Source organism: Mustelus asterias, chromosome 13, assembly GCF_964213995.1.
Source record: "Mustelus asterias chromosome 13, sMusAst1.hap1.1, whole genome shotgun sequence".
NCBI lineage: Eukaryota > Metazoa > Chordata > Chondrichthyes > Carcharhiniformes > Triakidae > Mustelus > Mustelus asterias.
In genome coordinates, this window is record NC_135813.1 from 19,886,691 (window position 1) to 19,906,731 (window position 20,041).

Genomic DNA, 20,041 nt, shown 5'->3' on the forward strand with positions numbered 1-20,041 from the left:
ATGATGCATTACTAGACAAAATTGTATTCAGCAAACGCCATGAACAGGGATGATAACTTAACCAAATAAAATATTCTCTGCACACGCAAATACTGTGTTGACCACAGAATCTATGTTTTTTCCCCCTCATGATGTAACACCATTGAACCGTATTGTCTTAAAGTCAACTAACCTTAATTCTTTTAACCTTTTCTGTAATAAAAATTAAAACATCTTCAGTAGATAATTACATAAATGAGTTTCTCATTTTTAAAATTAATTTAATAACTAGATTATAAAAATGCATAAACTGTTTTTGCAATATTTCTTCTTGGCCTCTGCCTTTGATTCATTCCACATGGGATCTAGTTAATATTTTGGATCCAGTCAATCATGGATATCTGCCATGATGTCAATATTTCTATGACACCACTGTTCCCTCCATCATTGCACACATGCTTTTGCTCTCTAATTTATGTTGTAACTATCCATTCTGTTATGATTAGTCTTGTGTGATTTTAACACAACTTTTTTTCTTTCAAATTGCTATTGCAATGTTTTGATGTCCGTTGAGCGCCCACTCCACTGACCCACTTTTATGACTCAAACAGTTTACCCTGAGCAGGGGTATTCGCTCAATCATCCTCCATTCCAAACTTGGTGACTCTGATATGAATCTGCTCTCTTTCTTCTGTCTCAGTTAGATAATATCTGCCGGTTTTCATTTGTTTCAAAATCTTACCATCTACATTCTTCAGCAGCATTATTTTGTTTTGCTCCATTAAAGGGCTTCCAGTTCTCAGTTCTGTAGGAATATCTATACCCAAAACCATTCTTTGTTGACATGTTTGACAAACTGTGTAATTCCAGTATTTTCTGTTGTTTTTGGAGGTCTGAGTTAAGGAAGCTTTGTATTCTCGCAGAAGGCAAATATCTGTCATGGAGAAGGAGCTAAGTCAATGGCATTAAATCTTTGAAGATTTTCAAATGCACTTGACTTTCATCAGGAAGTGGCAGAAGAAAATTAAAGTAGTACACCATATACACCTTGTTCAAATGATCAAACTTTGTGGCCGATCATGCATGTACCCTTCCTATTGTGGATCACTTATTACCGGTAAACACAACCATACCTCATTATTTTTTCTCATCCTGTTTATTTCTTAGCCCAGGAATGCAGAGGGCAATTGAGTTATTCTCCACGCTATTTGGCTCAGATCAGTCTGTTGACACGTATTTGCCATACCCCCCACCCCCCTCATACACATCTTGGGACACTAAGGGGAAAATTTAGAATGACTAATCCACCTAACCTGCACATCTTTGGACTGTGGGTGGAAACTGGAGCATCTAGAGGAAACCCCACGCTGACATGGGGAGAACGTTCAGACTCCACTGAGACAGTGACCCAAGGTTGGAATTGATCCTGGGTCCCTGGCGCTGTGAGGCAGCAGTGCTAACCACTGTGCCACCCCAAGCTGGGCTTGGAAAGGGCAAATTAGCTATTGTTCTTTCTCCTGATATTAGTGAAACCTGCTATAAAGTATATGTATAATCATCTGATGAGAAGAGGATTGTGCTTGACTGTGTTGACAGCTAAGCATCAAAAGGCCTGCTAACACACATTCCACGTACAAATTCCACTTAAATTATGACACATTGGCAAGGCACTGAAGAGTTAATGTAACTCATGACTCTACCTCAAAAGAAACCTTCTGGAGAGGAAGGAGGGTGAAAATTTGCAACAGTGTGGTATTTCTCCCTAATTTCTGAGTTGTAAGCTGGGCCATATTTGTAAAATTTAGTCTTTGCAAAGAACTTTTTTTTTGTCTAACCCAGTTCGAAGTTTTCACGGAACGATTTATTTGACATGAATGAAAACTAACTGAATTATAACGATGCGCTTTCCAAATTCAGTATGCATCAAATAATATGATTTAACATTATTTTGTGAATATTATCATTGTGTCATAACACCTGTATTTCAAAACAAAATGGGAGGTGGGGGAGGGGGGTGTTGCGACATTGTCACCAAAATCAAACTATTTTGCATTTCTTTTTGCCATACATGTATTATATATTTGACATCTTGCCCATTTACAGTAGAGTACTTTTAATTATTGTTGCACAGTAAAATTCTACACCAACAGAGTTCTATTCTTCGTGTTGTAATGAATGGTCTTATTGGCTTTCGAGCAGGGGAAGGAAAGGAATTTTTTAGTATATGGTGCTATTTATAGAATCCCATTCATTTTGTTCACACTGGTTTTGCATTGATCTTTCTTTCAAAAGCTCGAACTTAATGCTGATGTCCAGAAGGGGAAATGGGCTGGAGTAAAAATACATTGTCAGAATGAGTGCTTGATCAAAAATACTTACAAAGAGCAAAGAAAATTACAGCACAGGAACAGGCCCTTCAGCCCTCCAAGCCTGCACCGACCATGCTGCCCGACTGAACTAAAACCTCCTACCCTTCCGGGGACCATATCCCTCTATTCCCATCCCATTCATGTATTTGTCAAGACACCCCTGAAAAGTCACTACCGTATCCGCTTCCACTACCTCCCCCAGCAACGAGTTCCAGGCACCCACTACTGTGTAAAAATATCTGCCTCGTACATGTCCTTTAAACCTTGCCCCCTTGCACCTTAAACCTGTGCCCCCTAGTAATTGACTCTTCCACCCTGGGAAAAAGCTTCTGACTATCCACTCTGTCCATGCCTCTCATAATCTTGTAGACTTCTATCAGGTCGCCCCATAACCTCCGTCATTCCAGTGAGAACAAAACAAGTTCCTCCAACCTCTCCTCATAGCTAATGTCCTCCATACCAGGCAACATCCTGGTAAATCTTTTCTGTACCCTCTCCAAAGCCTCCACATCCTTCTGGTAGTGTGGCGACCAGAATTGAACACTATATTCCAAATGCGGCCTAACTAAGGTTCTATCAGGCGGCAACATGACTTGCTAATTTTTAAACTCAATGCCCCGGCTGATGAAGGCAAGCATGCCGTATGCCTTCTTGACTACCTTCTCCACCTGCATTGCCACTTTGTGACCTGTGTACCAGTACACCCAGATCCTTTTGCCTATCAATACTCTTAAGGGTTCTGCCATTTACTGTATATTTCCTATCTATATTAGATCTTCCAAAATGCATTACCTCACATTTGTCCGGATTAAACTCCATCTGCCATCTCTCCGCCCAAGTCTCCAACTGATTTATATCCTGCTGTATCCTCTGATGGTTCGCATCGCTATCCGCAAATCCACCAACCTTTTGTGTCATCCGCAAACTTACTAATCAACCCAGTTACATTTTCCTCCAAATCATTTATTTATATATATATATATTACAAACAGCAAAGGTCCCAGCACTGATCCCTGAGGAACGCCACTTGTCACCGCTCTCCATCCAGAAACGCACTTTTCCACTGCTATCCTCTGTCTTCTTTGACCGAGCCAGTTTTGTATCCACCTTGCCAGCTCACCTCTGATCCCATGCGGCTTCACCATCTGCACCAGTCTGCCATGAGGGATCGTGTCAAAGGCATCCGAAGTATGCAAAGAAATTTTGATCTATTTGCTCTTATGCTAAACCTACGTTTACTCAAATGAATATCATTATTGCAATCAAAATACTGTGGGGTTTTTTTTACAAATTTTCCACTGTTAAGGTTAACATAAAATATGTACTTAGACTTAAGAATGGAAGACTTCATGGCATGACGCAGTTGGACATTCTACCACAATGTCCTTAGTCAGCCCGGGTTGCTAATATGGATGGAAGTTTGCAATTCTTTTTTGCTTTTCTCATACGAGGGTCAGAGTCATAGAGATTTACAGCATGGAAACAGGCCCTTTGGCCCAACTTGTTCATGCTGCCCAGTTTTTATCCCTAAGCTCGTCCTAATTGTCCGCATTTGGCCCATATCCCTCCATACCCATCTTGCCCATGTAATTGTCTAAATGCTTTTTAAAAGACAAAATTATACCCACGTCTACTACTTCTGGCAACTCGTTCCAGACATTCACTCTAAGTGAAAAATTGCCCCTCTGGATCCTTTTGTATCTCTCCCCCTCACCATAAACCTATACCGTCTTGTTTTAGACTCCCCTACCTTTGGGGAAAGATGTTGTCTATTTACCTTATCTATGCCCCTCACTATTTTATAGACCCCCATAAGATCACCCCTAAGCCTCCTACGCTCCAGGGAAAAAGTCCCGGTCTATCCAGCCTCTCCTTATAACTTAAACCATCAAGTCCTGGTCACATCCTGGTAAATCTTTTCTGCACTCTTTCTAGTTTAATAATATCCTCTCTATAATAGGGTGACCAGAACTGAACACAGTATTCCAAGTGTGGCCTTACTAATGTCTTGTTGAAGTTGTACAAGATGTCCCAACCTGTATTCAATGTTCTGACCAATGAAACCAAGCATGCTGAATGCCTTGTTCACCACCCTGTCCACCTGTGACTTCACGTTCAAGAAGCTATGAACATGTACTCCTAGATCTCTTTGTTCTATAATTCTCCCCAACCTCCTACCATTAACTGAATAGGTCCTGCCCCAATTCGATCCATCAAAATGCATCACCTCGCATTTATCTAAATTAAACTTCATCTGCCATTCATCGGCCCTCTGGCCCAATTGATCAAGATCCCATTGCAATTCTAGATAACCACCTTCATTGTCCACTATGTCACCAATCTTGGTGTCATCTGCAAACTTACTAACCATGCCTCCTAAATTCTCATCTAAATCGTAAATATAAATAACAAATAATGGTGGACCCAGCACCAATCCCTGAGGCACACCACTGGTCATAGGCCTCCAGCCTCTACAACCACCTTCTGTCATCAAGCCAATTTTGTATCCAATTGGATACACATGGATCCTGTGAGATTTAACCTTATGCAACAACCTACCATGTGGTACCTTGTCAAAGGCCTTGCTAAAGTCCATGTAGACAATGTTGACTGCACTGCCCTCATCTACATTCTTGGTTACCCCTTCAAAAAACTCAATCAAATTCGATAGATATGCTTTTCCACTCAAAGCCATGCTGTCCCTAATCAGCGCTTGCCTCTCTAAATGCTTGTAGATCCTGTCTCTCAGAATACCTTCTGAACAACTTATCCACTAATGACATTAGACTCACCAGTCTGTAGTTCCCAGACTTTTCACTGCAATCCTTCTTAAACCAAGGCACACCATTTGCCACCCTCCAATCTTCAGGCACCTCACCTGTGGCTGTTGATGATTCAAATATCTCTGCTCGGGAACCCACAATTTTCATCCCTCGCCCCCCCCCCACAATATCCTGGGATGCACTTAATCAGATCCTGGGGATTTATCTACCTTGATGTGCTTTAAGACATCCAGCACCTCTTCTCTGTCATATGTGCACTCCTCAAGACAGCACTATTTATTTCCCCAAGTTCCCTAACATCCATTCCTTTCTCAACAGTAAATACCGATGAGAAATATTCATTTAGGGTCTCACCCATCTCTTGTGGATCTGCACATAGATGACCCTCTTGACCCTTAAGAGGCCCTACTCTCTCGCTAGTTACTCTTTTGCCCTTTGTGTTTAGAACATAAGAACATAAGAAATAGGAGCAGGAGCAGGCCATCTAGCCCCTCGAGCCTGCCCCGCCATTCAATAAGATCATGGCTGATCTGACGTGGATCAGTACCACTTACCCGCCTGATCCCCATAACCCTTAATTCCCTTACCGATCAGGAATCCATCCATCCGCGCTTTAAACATATTCAGCGAGGTAGCCTCCACCACCTCAGTGGGCAGAGAATTCCAGAGATTCACCACCCTCTGGGAGAAGAAGTTCCTCCTCAACTCTGTCTTAAACCGACCCCCCTTTATTTTGAGGCTGTGTCCTCTAGTTTTATCTTCCTTACTAAGTGGAAAGAATCTCTCCGCCTCCACCCTATCCAGCCCCCGCATTATCTTAAGTCTCCATAAGATCCCCCCTCATCCTTCTAAACTCCAACGAGTACAAACCCAATCTCCTCAGCCTCTCCTCATAATCCAAACCCCTCATCTCCGGTATCAACCTGGTGAACCTTCTCTGCACTCCCTCCAATGCCAATATATCCTTCCTCATATAAGGGGACCAATACTGCACATAGTATTCCAGCTGCGGCCTCACCAATGCCCTGTGTTTGTAGAAGCTCTTTGGATTCTTCTTTGCCTTACCTGCCAAAGCAAACTCATGTTCCCTTTTTGCCCTCCTGATTTCTCTCTCAACCCTATTGCAATAACCTCTATACTCTTCAGGGGATCCACTTAATCCCATCTGCCTATGCATGTCATATGCCTCCTTTTTGACCAGGGCCTCAATATCCCAAGTCATCCAGGGTTCCCTACTTCTACCAGCCTTGCCCTTCACTCTAAAATATGCTCACCCTGAATCCTGGTTAACACACTTTTGAAAGCCTTCCAATTACCAGCTATTGCTTTGCCTGCCAACAGACACCCCCAGTAAACTTGTGAAAATTCCTGTCTAATGCCATCAAATTTGGCCTTGCCCTAACTTAGATTTTTAACTTTTGGGCCAGACCGATCGTTTTCCATAGCTATCTTAAAACTAATGGATTTATAGTCACTGGTCCCAAAGTGATCCCTCACTAACACTTCTGTCACCTGCTCTTCCTTATTTCTCAAGAGGGGGTCAAGTTTTGCCCCCTCTCTAGTCGGGCCATCGATATACTGAATGAGAAATTCCTCCTGAATACACTCAAGTTTCTTTCCATCCAAGCCCCTAATGCTTGGTTGTCCCAGTCAATGTTGGGAAAGTTAAAGTCCAGTCCCTTACTATTATCACCCTATTTTTCTTGCAGCTATCTGTAATCGCTTTACATATTTGCTTCCCAATTTCCTGGGGGCTTGTAGTACAATCCTAACAGTGATCTCCCCTCACTTTTCAGTTCTACTCATATAGACTCAGTAGGTGAACCCTCGGATGTATCCCTCCTCAGTACTGCCATGATCTCCCTAATCAAAAATGCAACTCCCCTCCTCTCTTGCCTCCTGTTCTATCTTTCCTATAGAACCAGGGTGATACTAAAATGAAACACTCTTTTTCCATTGGACTATGGTAGCATGTCATCTCAGATCTTGCCCCATGTTGTTGTGTTAATCACTTTCTTGCTGTCCCATAGGAAAATGGCTAGTGAACATTTTTTTCTTGAATTGAATCAAGAGGTCGTCTTGTTTTAAACACGAGCAACCTCCCTTTGGTTTCAGTATCTGATATTTGGTCTTAGAATATGAGGTTGCATTGTATGCCATTTGTTGAAGCTTATCTTGCACCACATGGGACCACCTTTAACACTACAAGGTCATGCTGCAAGAAAGGATCCACTTGAGCTCTAGTTGAGGGAACCAAGTAACTTGACTCGTTATGAATATAGGAAACTTATAGATATGTTTCACCTTTTAAACTGCTGCTGTTCTAATTCAACATTCTCGGTTGGATTGAAATTGCCAAAGTTCATTTTATGTGGTGCTTGAGCACCTTTTTCAAGCCTTCTGTATGAGTTGAATTAAAACAGACTAAAATCAGCATCAGCAGGAGCTCAAAGTGGACAGAAACTAATTGGCTGCATGTCATACACCTCATTTGAATTTCCTTTCTACTAACTTCAATGGAAAGGAAGATTGAGTGGTGTGTATCACCCTACTCCTGTCTGTTTGCATTCCTACCAAAATTAAACTTTACTCTCCTGTTTTCCAGAGGTACTGGAAGAAAAGTATTTTATTGCACCATCTGGTTCTTCAAAATGTATTTGTATATGATGAAGATACAAAACTGACCTCTTCTGATTTCTTTCCTAAAAGTCTATAATAATGAAGTATATAGAGTTGTAACACATTGTGAACCTAAAACTCAATGCCACAAGGTGTTGAAGCAGGTAGCATTGACATAATTAAGGGGAGACTTGATGCATATGTGAGGGAGAGAGAATAGAGGCATATTGGTGTAAGGTGAAAAAAAAACTAGTGGTTGAAGGCTTGTGTAGACAATAAGCAATGCAGTTGGGGTGAATGGGGTATGTTAAATTCTATATATGCAAATCTATTTTTCTTCATGTTAGTTGTTACACTATTTGCATAGCACTATTGTTACATAACACTCTTAGTTTTAAAATAATTATGGATAAAGGTCGAATGGATCCACAGGTTAAGGTCCTAAACTGGAGCAGGGCCAATTTTGGGGGCATAAGGCAGGATCTAGCACAGGTTGATTGGGTGAGTCTGTTTTGAAGAGAAAGGAATGACTGGCAAATGGGAAGCTTTGAAAGTGAGATATCAGGAGTCCAGGGGCTGTTGCTGTTCCTGTTCCTGTTAGGGTGAAGGGAAAGGCTGGAAATTTAGGGATCCCTGGCTGACGAGGGATATTGAGGTTCCGGCCAGGAAAAAGAAGGAAGCATATACTGGATTTAGATAATCAGCGACAAGTGCATCTCTTGATGACTATAAAAAGTCTAAGAGTACAATTAATTGGAAAATCAGGAGGGCGAAAAGAGGGTAAGGTTAAAGAAAATTCCAGGAAATCCTATAGCTATATTAAGAGTAAAAGGGTGGCTTGGGAGAGAATAAGTCCCCTTAAAGATCAGCACGGCTGTCTGTGTGTGAAACCACAGGAGGTGGGTGATATTTTTAATGAATGTTTCTCCTCTGTGTTTACTGAAGAGAAAATCATCGGTGCTAAAGAAATGAGGGAAACAAGTGGTGATATCTTGAGCATGTTACTAAGGAGGAGGAAATGGAGCCTGAATGTGCATTAAGGTGGATTAAACCCCCTGGACCTGATCAAGTGCATCCTTGGATCTTGTAGGATGCTAGGGAAGAAATTGCAGAGGCCCTTGCAGAGATATTTTCTTCATCTCTTTCCACTGGAGAAATTCCAGAAGACTGGAGGGTGGATAATGTTGTTCCATTGTTTAAGAAGAGTAGCAAAGACATGCCAGGGAATTACAAGTTGGTGATCCTGACATCTGTAGTGGGTAAGTTACTGAAGGTGATTCTGAGGGACAGGATCTATCAACATTTGGATAGTCAAGATCTGATTGGGGATAGTCAGCATGGCTTTGGGCGTAAGAAATCATGTTTGACAAATCTTTTAGAATTTTTCAAAGAGGATGGATGAAGGTAGGGCAGTAGATGTTTTCTATGTGGACTTTAGCAAGGCCTTTGACAAGGTCCTGCATGGTTCAAGGTGAGAGGGGAAAGATTTAAAAGGGACCTGAGGGGCAACTTCTTCACAGAGGGTGGTGTGTATATGGAATGAGCTGCTAGAGAAAGTGGTGAAGCAATAGCAACATTTGAAAAGCATTTGGATAAGTACATGGATGGGAAAGGATTAGAGGGATATGGGCCAAACGTGGGCAATTGGGACTAGCTGGGAGGGCACCATGATCGGCATGGACCAGTTGGGCTGAAGGGCCTGTTTCCGTGCTGTATTGCTCTATGACTATTAGTTTCATTTTCTGATTACTTGTTATCAGAAAAATTGATGTACTATCACGAGCTTTAAATTTTTTTTAAAATATAAAATTCATAGCATTAAAACTCTGCAGTTGCAAAGATGGCAGCAAAGATCCATTTGTGTGTGTAAAATTAAAACAAAATATTTTGTGAAGTTTTGTCACAGTTTGGATTAAGTGATGCTTTTCAGTTAAGGAGAAAATTAGTTTAAAAAAACTAAAAAAAGTAGCAACTTATTTTTTTTCAAACTTTGGTTTGACTGGCATTATTGCGATGCTTTGTGAATGTATCCTATTGATTTGGAACATTTTATTTTCAGCTTGGCATTCAGGATGTAACATGGAAGAGAGAAAATAATTTTCAAAGAAGCTGCTTCATCAAAAGAATGGCCTTTCTGGACAACCCTGCTATTATCCTGGCCCACATTCGTCAATCACATGTCACTAGTGATGACACAGGGATGTGTGAAATGGTTCTTATTGACCATGATGTTGACCTGGAGAAATTGTATGCTCCGATATCCAGCAGCATAAGGACAAATGTGCAGGGGGAAGGGAATGCTGAGACTCAGGGTTATGACTACTCGCAATCAGTTGATATTACCTCAAGCTGGGATTTTGGTATTCGGAGACGATCAAACACAGGTAAAACCTAAATACATCTTGGGTGAGTAAGAAGTGTTATTAGTTTATAGCGTACTCTAATTATGAGTTACCATTATAGCCCCCCGTAGTAATGGTTTGGATTATTTTGTAGGAGGCAAAATTCATTGTTTTAATTTAGTATTTTGGTTGGACTTACAAAAAATCTCTAAGTTACTAAACTGGCAGGATTTATTTCAGTTTTGAAATAAATAGTGCTTTTTGGTTATTACATGATCTATTGGAGAACATGTTCAGAATAAGGTTCTAAAACAAAAAGTGCTGATGTTTTTAGGGGAACCATGAATTGTAAGTCATTGGCATTTGAATGGAGGGAGTTTTGCTTATTTGCAAAGGTTCTGTGGCATCTTGCACCTCCAGAGCAAGAGGAAAGAGTAAAAGAATGAAAGTAAGCACTTTTTCCTATTTTCTTGCAGGATTCTAACAGAGTAGCAATGAATTTCTCTTGTGTGCTCTCCCATGCTCTGTTTAAGCTCAATAATAAAATTATCGACTTGTTCAGTTTTTACACATCCATCCCACAATATACTTAATTTATTCCTTAAGAGTGAGATTTAGTCAAAGCATCTGGACCCACCTAGTCTAATTAGTGGAATTTATAGTTGAAAACCCTGCTGGATCAAACTTGTCAAAGTTTTTTTTCTTTCAAACAAATCTTTTTATAGAAAGTAATGGCAAGCTTAATGCTTGTATTTTGTTTGATGTATTAATTGTGATGGTTAACCACTTAATTTAATATTTAACCCTCATTGTTTCCAATCAAACAGTGTAGTTGAGTGTGCTATTGAATGCATCAAATTTATTGAATACGTAGCCTCCAAGAATCTGTATCAAAAAGAATGTTAATTAGTGATTCACTGAAGAATTGAAATACTCATTGACAAATGGAAATGCAACCTGATGTTTCATTTATAAATTTGAAAGGTATTATGGATACTATAGTAAATATGAGCAAAATTAGTTGTTTGCGCTCCTTCAGGTTCCAGAATTTTAAATGGATTTAATGTCCATTTTGACTTCAGAATGTGTTCAAGACAGCCAGTGCCGTAGTATTTTAGTTTGATAGTAAATAAAAGCTCCTAATAGGAAATTTAGGTGACTTCTTCTGAGTTTAAGAAATCCCAGGTAATTGTATTCGTTGTAATCCAATAGTCAATCGACATTTACCAACCATTAACATTTCTGGAAGAAACATTATTAATGATTTATGATTGTGAACTGGCTTATTAATCACACATGTTTTTACATTTTAATATTCTCTGCACTGTTGAAATTCTTTATGAGCTCTATTAATGTTTTATGTCTTTTAAATTCAATTATTAATCATGGACATTTTCAGAGTTTTGTTGGTATTTGTATAGCTGTGGTGTCATCTTTGAAAATTTATGAACGTTTGACATAGTTATAATACAATATAAAATACCCATTTAAAATGTGTAAATGTATTTCATTATGACACTTTTATTGCTGACTTCCCCAGACAATGATTTTTTTGTTTTTAGTTTTTCTTTTTTCCCTTCTCTTGCAGCTCAAAGGCTCGAACGGTTAAGAAAAGAACGACAAAATCAAATTAAATGTAAAAATGTTCAGTGGAAAGAAAGGAATGCTATACATTCAGGTAAAGCATGTTTTGTAGAATTTAAAAATGATTATTTTCTCTGTGGTGTTTGAGTGCTGTAATTTATTTCAACTTAAAAATCTTTTAGTCTAAATGAGTCTCAATATTTTTGAAACTATCAGTAGAGAAGAAACTTAGAATATCAGATACAAAGTCCAATTGTGCCTTCCTGTAACAAAATTGAATAACTTAATGCTGTATTCAAATATGCTGAGTTAATGGGTGGATCTATTTTAAGTCCGTTTTAAAATTACTATCAGCAGATGTGGTTAACACTGGCATTTCTTGAAACACATTTGCAAAAAATGTAAAATAACTTGAGTTTGGAAGAACCATGGGCATTGTCTTCAGTACAAATAGAGGTTGATTGAGTGCATTAATGCAGGAATATTGCACTATTTATTGTTGCGATGAGACATTCGGATACACTGAAATCTTATCTCAATCATTGGTGCCCCAAAGCAAGCTTATGAAGAGACGTGCAATTTAGAATTGATGAATTTGAAAAGGTTGTAGATTTCAAATTTTTTGCAGAGGCAAATATTATTCGACTGCTGACTTAAAACACTTAAGTTGTTTGTTTTTCCCAGATCTGCATTACTAATCTTTCACAGCACCAAAACGATAGTCATTGATCCTATCTCTCACTTCGCAGCCCAAATAATACAAATCCTATTGTTAAACAACTTCATAACTTGTGCAGTCCGTTTCAGAAAATAAACTTTGTCTTTTTTTCACAAAATCACCGTGTTGTAAGTGATGATGCATATCATCTTCATTAAAGTTTATGTTTGGATGCTCTCCCTCTCTAAGTAATAAGGATTTCACTAAATACTTCTGAAAATATTATTTTTGTGACACTAGTAAAAGAGAATGCATGTAAGATTAGAAATTGGAACACTTCTGTGACCATTATTGCAGTTTCTGTACTGCTCCAAGTAGAATATGGAATAGATTCCCATCAAAATTACTTCAATTCTACATTAAATGTTTTTGTTTGGGTATCTCTAATTATGAAAAGGTTTGAAGGTTATATGGACAAATGTGGATTTCTTGAAGCACTATGACTGCAGTCACATTGGACTGATGGAAGTGTCACCTTTTCAAATGAAACTGATGGTTGAATGATGGAATATTTGACCTACAGTTTAAGAGTTCATGCTTGATTTGAAACAGGAGAAATTTCAGTATTTTTCTAAGCTGGAAATTTTACTTGTAGTTATTTGCCTCTTTGGTGAAATAAGTTGGAGTGACTGCCTGTTTTTAATATATATTTACTGGATAATTTGCAAGTGGACCATGACTGAGATTATTTTGCTATTGAACAAATGAATTGTAACTGTGCCTGTGAATTAATTGTTTTTCCGCTGTTAAAGTCAGGAATTCACCACAGAAATACCTCATTTCTGCCACCATAATTGTTGGTTGAAATGACTTGAAGTTAAGAACTATGTTTTTAATGCAGCCTTTTTTAAAGGAGCTTTCTATTTAGGTACTGCTTAAATAGAACTTTTAACAACATACAAAAATTAGGCTTGATATTACCTTTTTATCTTAACCTGTATTTTTATTACTTATTTGATTAAGCCTCAAAGCTTTTAAAAATGGCCCTAATTTTGAGATGAACTTAAAATTTGTACCAGTCCCTAAAACCTCAACAGATTCCAAATGGATGGGAATATTTCAATACAGTTCCTTGATTTAGCACAAATTTAAGGAAATGTCCCTGAAAGAAGTCAAAGTTGTACCGTTTTATTTGCTGCATAAAAGCAATAAGACGTTAGTTATGGAGGGCGCTTCCTTGAGTATCAGAGAATGAGGACTGGGCTTTCCAGCCACATGCACCCCAAGACTGGAAATTCCTGCCTGAACTCAACGGATCTTTAAATGGTCCGCCAAATTTTCTATCTTGTCCACTACAATTCCCGCGGCGGGTGGAACGGGAAATTTTCAGCCCAAGTGTTTCTAAATTTGTGCATAAGTTATTTTTTAACCTTCATGTGAAATTATCCATTAAATCGTAGTAGTATAACTGATATATTCAAACATACTTCCTCTCCTAACTTCAGCTGAAGAATTAGGTTCCTTGTTTGAAAAGAAGGACTTCCGCACAAAACCACTGAATATTGGAAAACAGTCTACACTTTCTATACGACTTGAACAGTGTCCACAGCAGCTGAACAACCCATTTAATGAGTATTCCAAATTTGATGGCAAGGTTGGTACAGAAAAAGATTTCACATTTTACACTGCATCCCAGAAATATCGTTGGAACATAAGCAAAGCTGCATTATAATACCTAACAATCTAAGTTAATGGTTTAACAAAAATTTAGTTGTTGTTAACTGCATTTATGGGGTCAAGCAGCTGCTTGAAAATTGCAAGACCATTCTGTTGTTGTTTCTATTCTCTAAGCACTTAGTGAACAGTCTGACTTGCACTTGACATCTCCTCACTGCAGTACAGTTAATTCGATGACAAATTCTCTGGGGAAGATTTCCTCTATGCTTTCCTTAGTAAAATCATAATGTATTTACGTGTTTGCTATAAATAGCTCCAAGAGGAAATATTTCCTCTATTTGTTGAAATGAAACATGTTTTTTACCCCCACACATTAACCCCCATTCAACTGCTTTGCCATTGTGCAGTACCATTTTTGACACACATCTCGCTGAATGAAAACTTTTAGTTGTGTTGATTGATGTCTGCTTTTTTCTTGCAATATTCCGTGTTACTGCAGTTACTTCAAACAATGTTCACTTAGTAAATACTAATACTACAAAAGTCTCACTGTTAAAAGGATACTTATTCTAGCTGAACTGCTGATGAAACGAGATTAAAAATGTTTTTTATTGCATTTTTAGAAAAACCTTGCAATATGTGTATTCTTATCAAGATGCACAGCTTATTTTGCAATTTTATGATTTGCACTTCATATGTCTATTGGAAATAAAATTTTTGCTTTTGAGCTGTTTTTTCACTTGATCCAGCCAGTTTACTCTGATTTAAATTATATTTTAACCACAGATTTGGTACCTTTTGCCTCAGTGAGACAGTTATTTTTCATAAGAGCAGGTTTTGAAGAAAATACATTTTTTGAGGAAAGCAAATGATCTGTTTACACTTTATATCTTAATTTATATCTGAACTATGAGGTCTTTATTTTGCTCTTGTGCTTACTACAATGGATTTTGTGCTTTACCATAGTTTCTTCTTGACCATCCCCTGTTCCATACAGTTTTTCAACATGTTTATATGATGGATCATGTTCTCGATATGAAACATTAAACAGTGTAGATTCATTAAAAAAATAAAAATACAATGGATGCTGGAAATCTGAAATAAAAACGAAGTACTGGAAATACTTTGCAGGTCTGACAGCATCTATGGAGAGAGACACTGAGTTAATGTTTTGAGTAGAGTATGACTTTTCTTCATTCAAGTCGATAACTAATAGAAAATTTTAACTAGTGATCAATAGTTCAGTAAGCTACATTTTTCTCATTGTCAAACATGGTGGCATTTTATTAATTTCTTCATGGACGTTGTGATTAAATCATGTTGTGATTTGTTTAACATCTTTTGAGAACAAATATCATGATCCATGTATATAAAGACAGAGTTTAATGTCTTTTGTGAACTTTTTATCATGGTACATGTTGTACAAAATTCGGTGGTTAAAATTTATGATTCTATCCTCTACTACACTACCTCATCCAATTGGATTGATCACAGACTGGAAAGAATTTAACGACTAAGATCTTGCCAAAACAATTACTTTTTTTGATACGATATTAATAACTTATAATGGACTTGCTTCTCATGTGTTTGACTTAATGTCATTAAAGTTTGAAAGACCTTATGCATGGGCTTGCTATTGGCAGGTGTAGAGCTTGATTTGAATATAAGTACACAAACAAATTAAACTGTACATTACAAATAAATTTCCTGGAATGAATTGTTTAAAATCCATCTTGCTCTTTAGGTGAAGATTATGATGCCAGGAATTACTTTGGTAATGGTTTTTGCAATTATGCTACGATCTTCCAATTTAATTTCTAATTTGTGTGCATCTTTCTATTAATCTATCCGGTTATGAATGGAAAGTAGATTTTCCAGAATTAATGTCTGCGCTTTCTTATCACATAGAAGAATGTGGCACACCTCTCCCTCTTTTCTAATGAAAGGAAAATACTGTGGATGCTGGAAATCTGAAAAACAGCAAGTGCTGGATAAAATCAGCAGATCTGGCAGCATTTGTGGAGAGGAGCAGAGTCAACATATCGAGTCCAAATAACCCTTCTACGGTCCTGCTGAGTTTATCCAGCACTTCTGTTTTTATTTCTCCCGTATTTCTCCTGTTTTGAACAGATTTTTAAAATATATCCACATGATTTGAAAGAATTGTAATAGGTGGTGAGCAATTCACATTTGTGAGTTGGCACGTTAATTCCAGATCTTTATTGAATTCAAATTTCACCATCTGCCATGGTGGAATTTGAACCCGGGTCCCCAGAGCATTACCCTCGGTCACTGGATTACTAGACCAGTGACAATATCACTATGCCACTGCCTCTAAATGCAGAGATGGTGAAAAGATCATCAAATGAATGTTGTGGTCCATTCGGGACCAAAAAGGGGGTAATATTATGAAGGAAGAAGGGATGGTAGTTACAAAATGAATTATTTGCATCTTTGTTCACTAGAGGAAAGGAAGTTGTCAAAGTAACAAATGAGGAAGTAAGTGACGTTGGATAAGACAAAAATAGATCAAGAGGATGCATCTAAAAGGCAACAGTCTTTAAAGTAGAATGATCAACTGATTTGGATAAGAAATGTCCAAAGTTACTGTTGGAAGTAATTGAAATTTCAGAAGCTCCGGTCATAACCCAGAAACACTCCTTGGATAAGGGTGGTAACAGTAGACTGAAGAATTGCAAATGTCATGTCTTTTTTTTAAAAGAGGGAGCGGAATAAATCCAACAGCTACAGATTAGTCCAGCCTAATGGTGAGGAAGCACTCAAAGATAATATTCTGGGACAATGTTAATTGATATTTGGAAAAGTGTGGATTAATGAATGATGGTCAACATGAATTTGTTCAAAGAAAATAGCGTTTGATTGACTTTTTGATCAAGCCCTTTTCAAGTAAGAAGTGGGTTAGTGAGGGCAGTGTGGTTGATGCTGCGCAAATGGACATCCAAAAGGTATTTGACAAAGAACAACCTCATAGACTCGCTAGCAAAATGGCAGGCAGTAAGTAGTGAGGTGCCACAGGGATCGAAGCTGGGACCCCAGTTATTCACAATATATATTAATGATTTGGATGAGGGAGCAAAACGTAACATCTCAAAGTTTGCAGATGATACCAAGTTGGGTGGGAGGGTGACCTGAGACGATGTGTTGTTGCAATTATACAGGCCCTTGGTGAGGCCACACCTGGAGTATTGTGTGCAGTTTTGGTCTCCTTTTCTGAGGAAGGATGTTCTTGCTCTTGAAGGAATGCAGCGAAGGTTTACCAGGCTGATTGCGGGGATGGTGGGACTGATGTATGAGGAGAGATTGACGAGTTAGGATTGTTTTCGCTGGAGTTCAGACAAATGAGGGAGGATCTCAGAGACTTACAAAATTATAACAGGACTAGACAGGGTAGATGCAGGGAGGATGTTCCCGATGGTGGGGGAGTCCAGAACCAGGGGTCACAGTCTGAGGATTCAGGGTAGGCCATTTAGGATGGAGGTGAGGAGACATTTTCTTCACCCAAAGAGTGGTGAGCCTGTGGAATTCATTACCACAGGAAGAAGTTGATGCCAAAACATTGAATGTATTCATGAGGTGGCTGGATATAGCACTTGGAGCGAATGGGGTCAAAGGTTATGGGGGGGAAAGCAGGATTGGGCTATTGAGTTGGACGATTAGCCATGATTAATGAATGGCGGAGCAGGTCACTGTCTGTGTGGAGTTTTCACATTCTCCTCGTGTCTGCGTGAGTTTCCTCCGGGTGCTCCGGTTTCCTCCCACAGTCCAAAGATGTGTGGGTTAGGTTGATTGGCCAGGTTAAAAAAAAAAATTGCCCCTTAGAGTCCTGAGATGCATAGGTTAGAGGGATTAGCGGGTAAATATGTGGGGGTAGGGCCTGGGTGGGATTGTGGTCGGTGCAGACTCGATGGGCCGAATGGCCTCCTTCTGCACTGTAGGGTTTCTATGATTCTATGATCTATGAGGTTCAAAGGGCCAAATGGTCTCCTATCGTCTATCTTTTATGTAAAAGTAAAGCCAATGGAATTAAAGGGATAGTAGTACAATGGAAATAAAATTGGTTAAGGGACAGAAAATAGTGGTGTGCGTTTGCTTTCAGACTTTGGGCGGGAGCGGGTGGTGTATCTGGATTTCCAGAAGGCATTTGACAAGGTGCTGCACCAAAGACTGCTACATAAGATAAAGGTGCATAGTATTATGGGTAATGGATTAGCATAGATAGAGGATTGGTTAAGAAGAAAGCAAAGAGTGGGGGTAAATGGGTGTTTTTCTGGTTGGCGATTAGTGACTAGTGGTGTGCCTCAGGGATCAGTGTTGGGACCGCAATTGTTTACGATTTACAGAGATGATTTGGAGTTGGGGACCAAGTGTAGTGTGTCAAAATTCGCAGATGACACTAAGATGGGTGGAAGATCAAAGTGTGCAGAGGACGCTGAAAGTCTGCAAAGGGATATAGATAATCGAAGTGAGTGGGCGAGGGTCTGGCAGATGGAGTACAATGTTGGTAAATGTGAGGTCATCCATTTTGGTAGGAATAACAGCAAAATGGACTATTATTTAAATAGTAAAAAATTGCAGCATGCTGCTGTGCAGAGGGACCTGGGTGTCCTTGTGCAGGAATCTCAAGGAGTTACTTTGCAGGTGCAGCAGGTAATTAAGAAGGCAAATGGAATTTTGTCCTTTAGTGCTAGAGGGATGGAGTTTAAAAACAGCGAGGTTATGTTGCAGTTGTATGAAGTGCTGGTGAGGCCACACCTGGAGTACTGTGTACAGTTTTGGTCTCACTTGAGAAAGGATATACTGGCACTGGAGGGGGTGTGGAGGAGATTCACTAGGTTGATTTCGGAGTTGAGAGGGTTGGTTTATGAGGAGAGACTGAGTAGACTGGGGCTATACTCATTGGAATTCAGAAGAATGAGGGGAGATCTTATAGAAACATATAAGATTATGAAGGGAATAGGTAAGATAGAAGCAGGGAAGTTGTTTCCACTGGCGGGTGAAACTAGAACTAGGGGGCATAGCTTCAAAATAAGGGGAAGCAAATTTAGGACCGAGTTGAGGAGGAACTTCTTCACACAAAGGGTTGTGAATCTGTGGAATTCGCTGCCCAGTGAAGCAGTTGAGGCTACCTCATTGAATGTTTTTAAGGCAAGGATAGATAAATTTTTGAACAGTAAAGGAATTAAGGGTTATGGTGAGCGGGCGGGTAAGTGGAGCTGAGTCCACAAAAAGATCAGCCATGATCTTATTGAATGGCGGAGCAGGCTCGAGGGGCCAGATGGCCTACTCCTGCTCCTAGTTCTTATGTTCTTAACATACAATGGTGTTTGCAAATGAGCGCTGCAATTTTTAATGTACGAGATTTTTAGTGGCTAGAGAGAGCATTATTTCAATGTTAGCAGATAATTTGGATTGCAAATGTAGAAAGTCGAAGAATAGTACCGGATTTCAGGAAGGCATAGATAAACTGACATATTGCAGAATTAATAATAAACTGATCGGCATGATGAGTTTTGTGTTTTTCTGAGATGGCAGATGAAATTTAAAGCAAATAAGTGTGAAGTGATACATTTTATAAGAAGAATGTGGAGGGAGCAGTGGCTTTGAATAGGTGAAGCAAGGGAGCTTGCTCTGACCTCGGAGAGCTTCTCACTAAGATCTAATGACATCTGTAGTGTGGTTTTATTCCTTGCCTGATAATCTAAATCTCGCGCCAAGTCAAGGGGATGTCTTGGCATACAGCAGTATCAATGTCAGCACACAGTATGCAGCTAATCACATTGAAGAATTCAACACAGTAAACCTGGAACTAAGTTCTGAATGCCTTGACTTTTTTTAATTTAAATTTTCTGATAGTTCTTATCATGAGATTAATATAGAAGCTCAAATAAAAATCAAAACAAGCTTTCAAGAAAAGGAAAATATTGTTTTTGGAATCCATAGGAATTTTATCATAATGGAGAAATGTAAAATTAGCTTTTCAGGGCCAATGAGGGGGTTGCAGAAATATTA

At 39.0% G+C, this 20,041-nt stretch overlaps 1 protein-coding gene across 9 annotated transcripts in view; it reads left to right on the top strand.

Annotated features, from left to right (window-relative positions):
* mapkap1 (MAPK associated protein 1) overlaps positions 1–20,041 on the top strand; it is a 260,057-nt gene that overhangs the window by 32,556 nt on the left and 207,460 nt on the right. For 4 of the 9 annotated variants that reach the window (XM_078226460.1, XM_078226457.1, XM_078226459.1 and 1 more), the window contains 3 exons: positions 9,810–10,134; positions 11,681–11,770; positions 13,840–13,988. In XM_078226460.1, the coding sequence (XP_078082586.1) occupies positions 9,876–10,134; positions 11,681–11,770; positions 13,840–13,988 (498 nt within the window). In that variant the 5' untranslated portion in view covers positions 9,810–9,875. Of the gene's footprint in view, positions 1–9,809; positions 10,157–11,680; positions 11,771–13,839; positions 13,989–20,041 lie in introns of all 9 variants that reach the window. The other 5 variants (XM_078226462.1, XM_078226463.1, XM_078226461.1 and 2 more) reach the window with 2 other exon arrangements.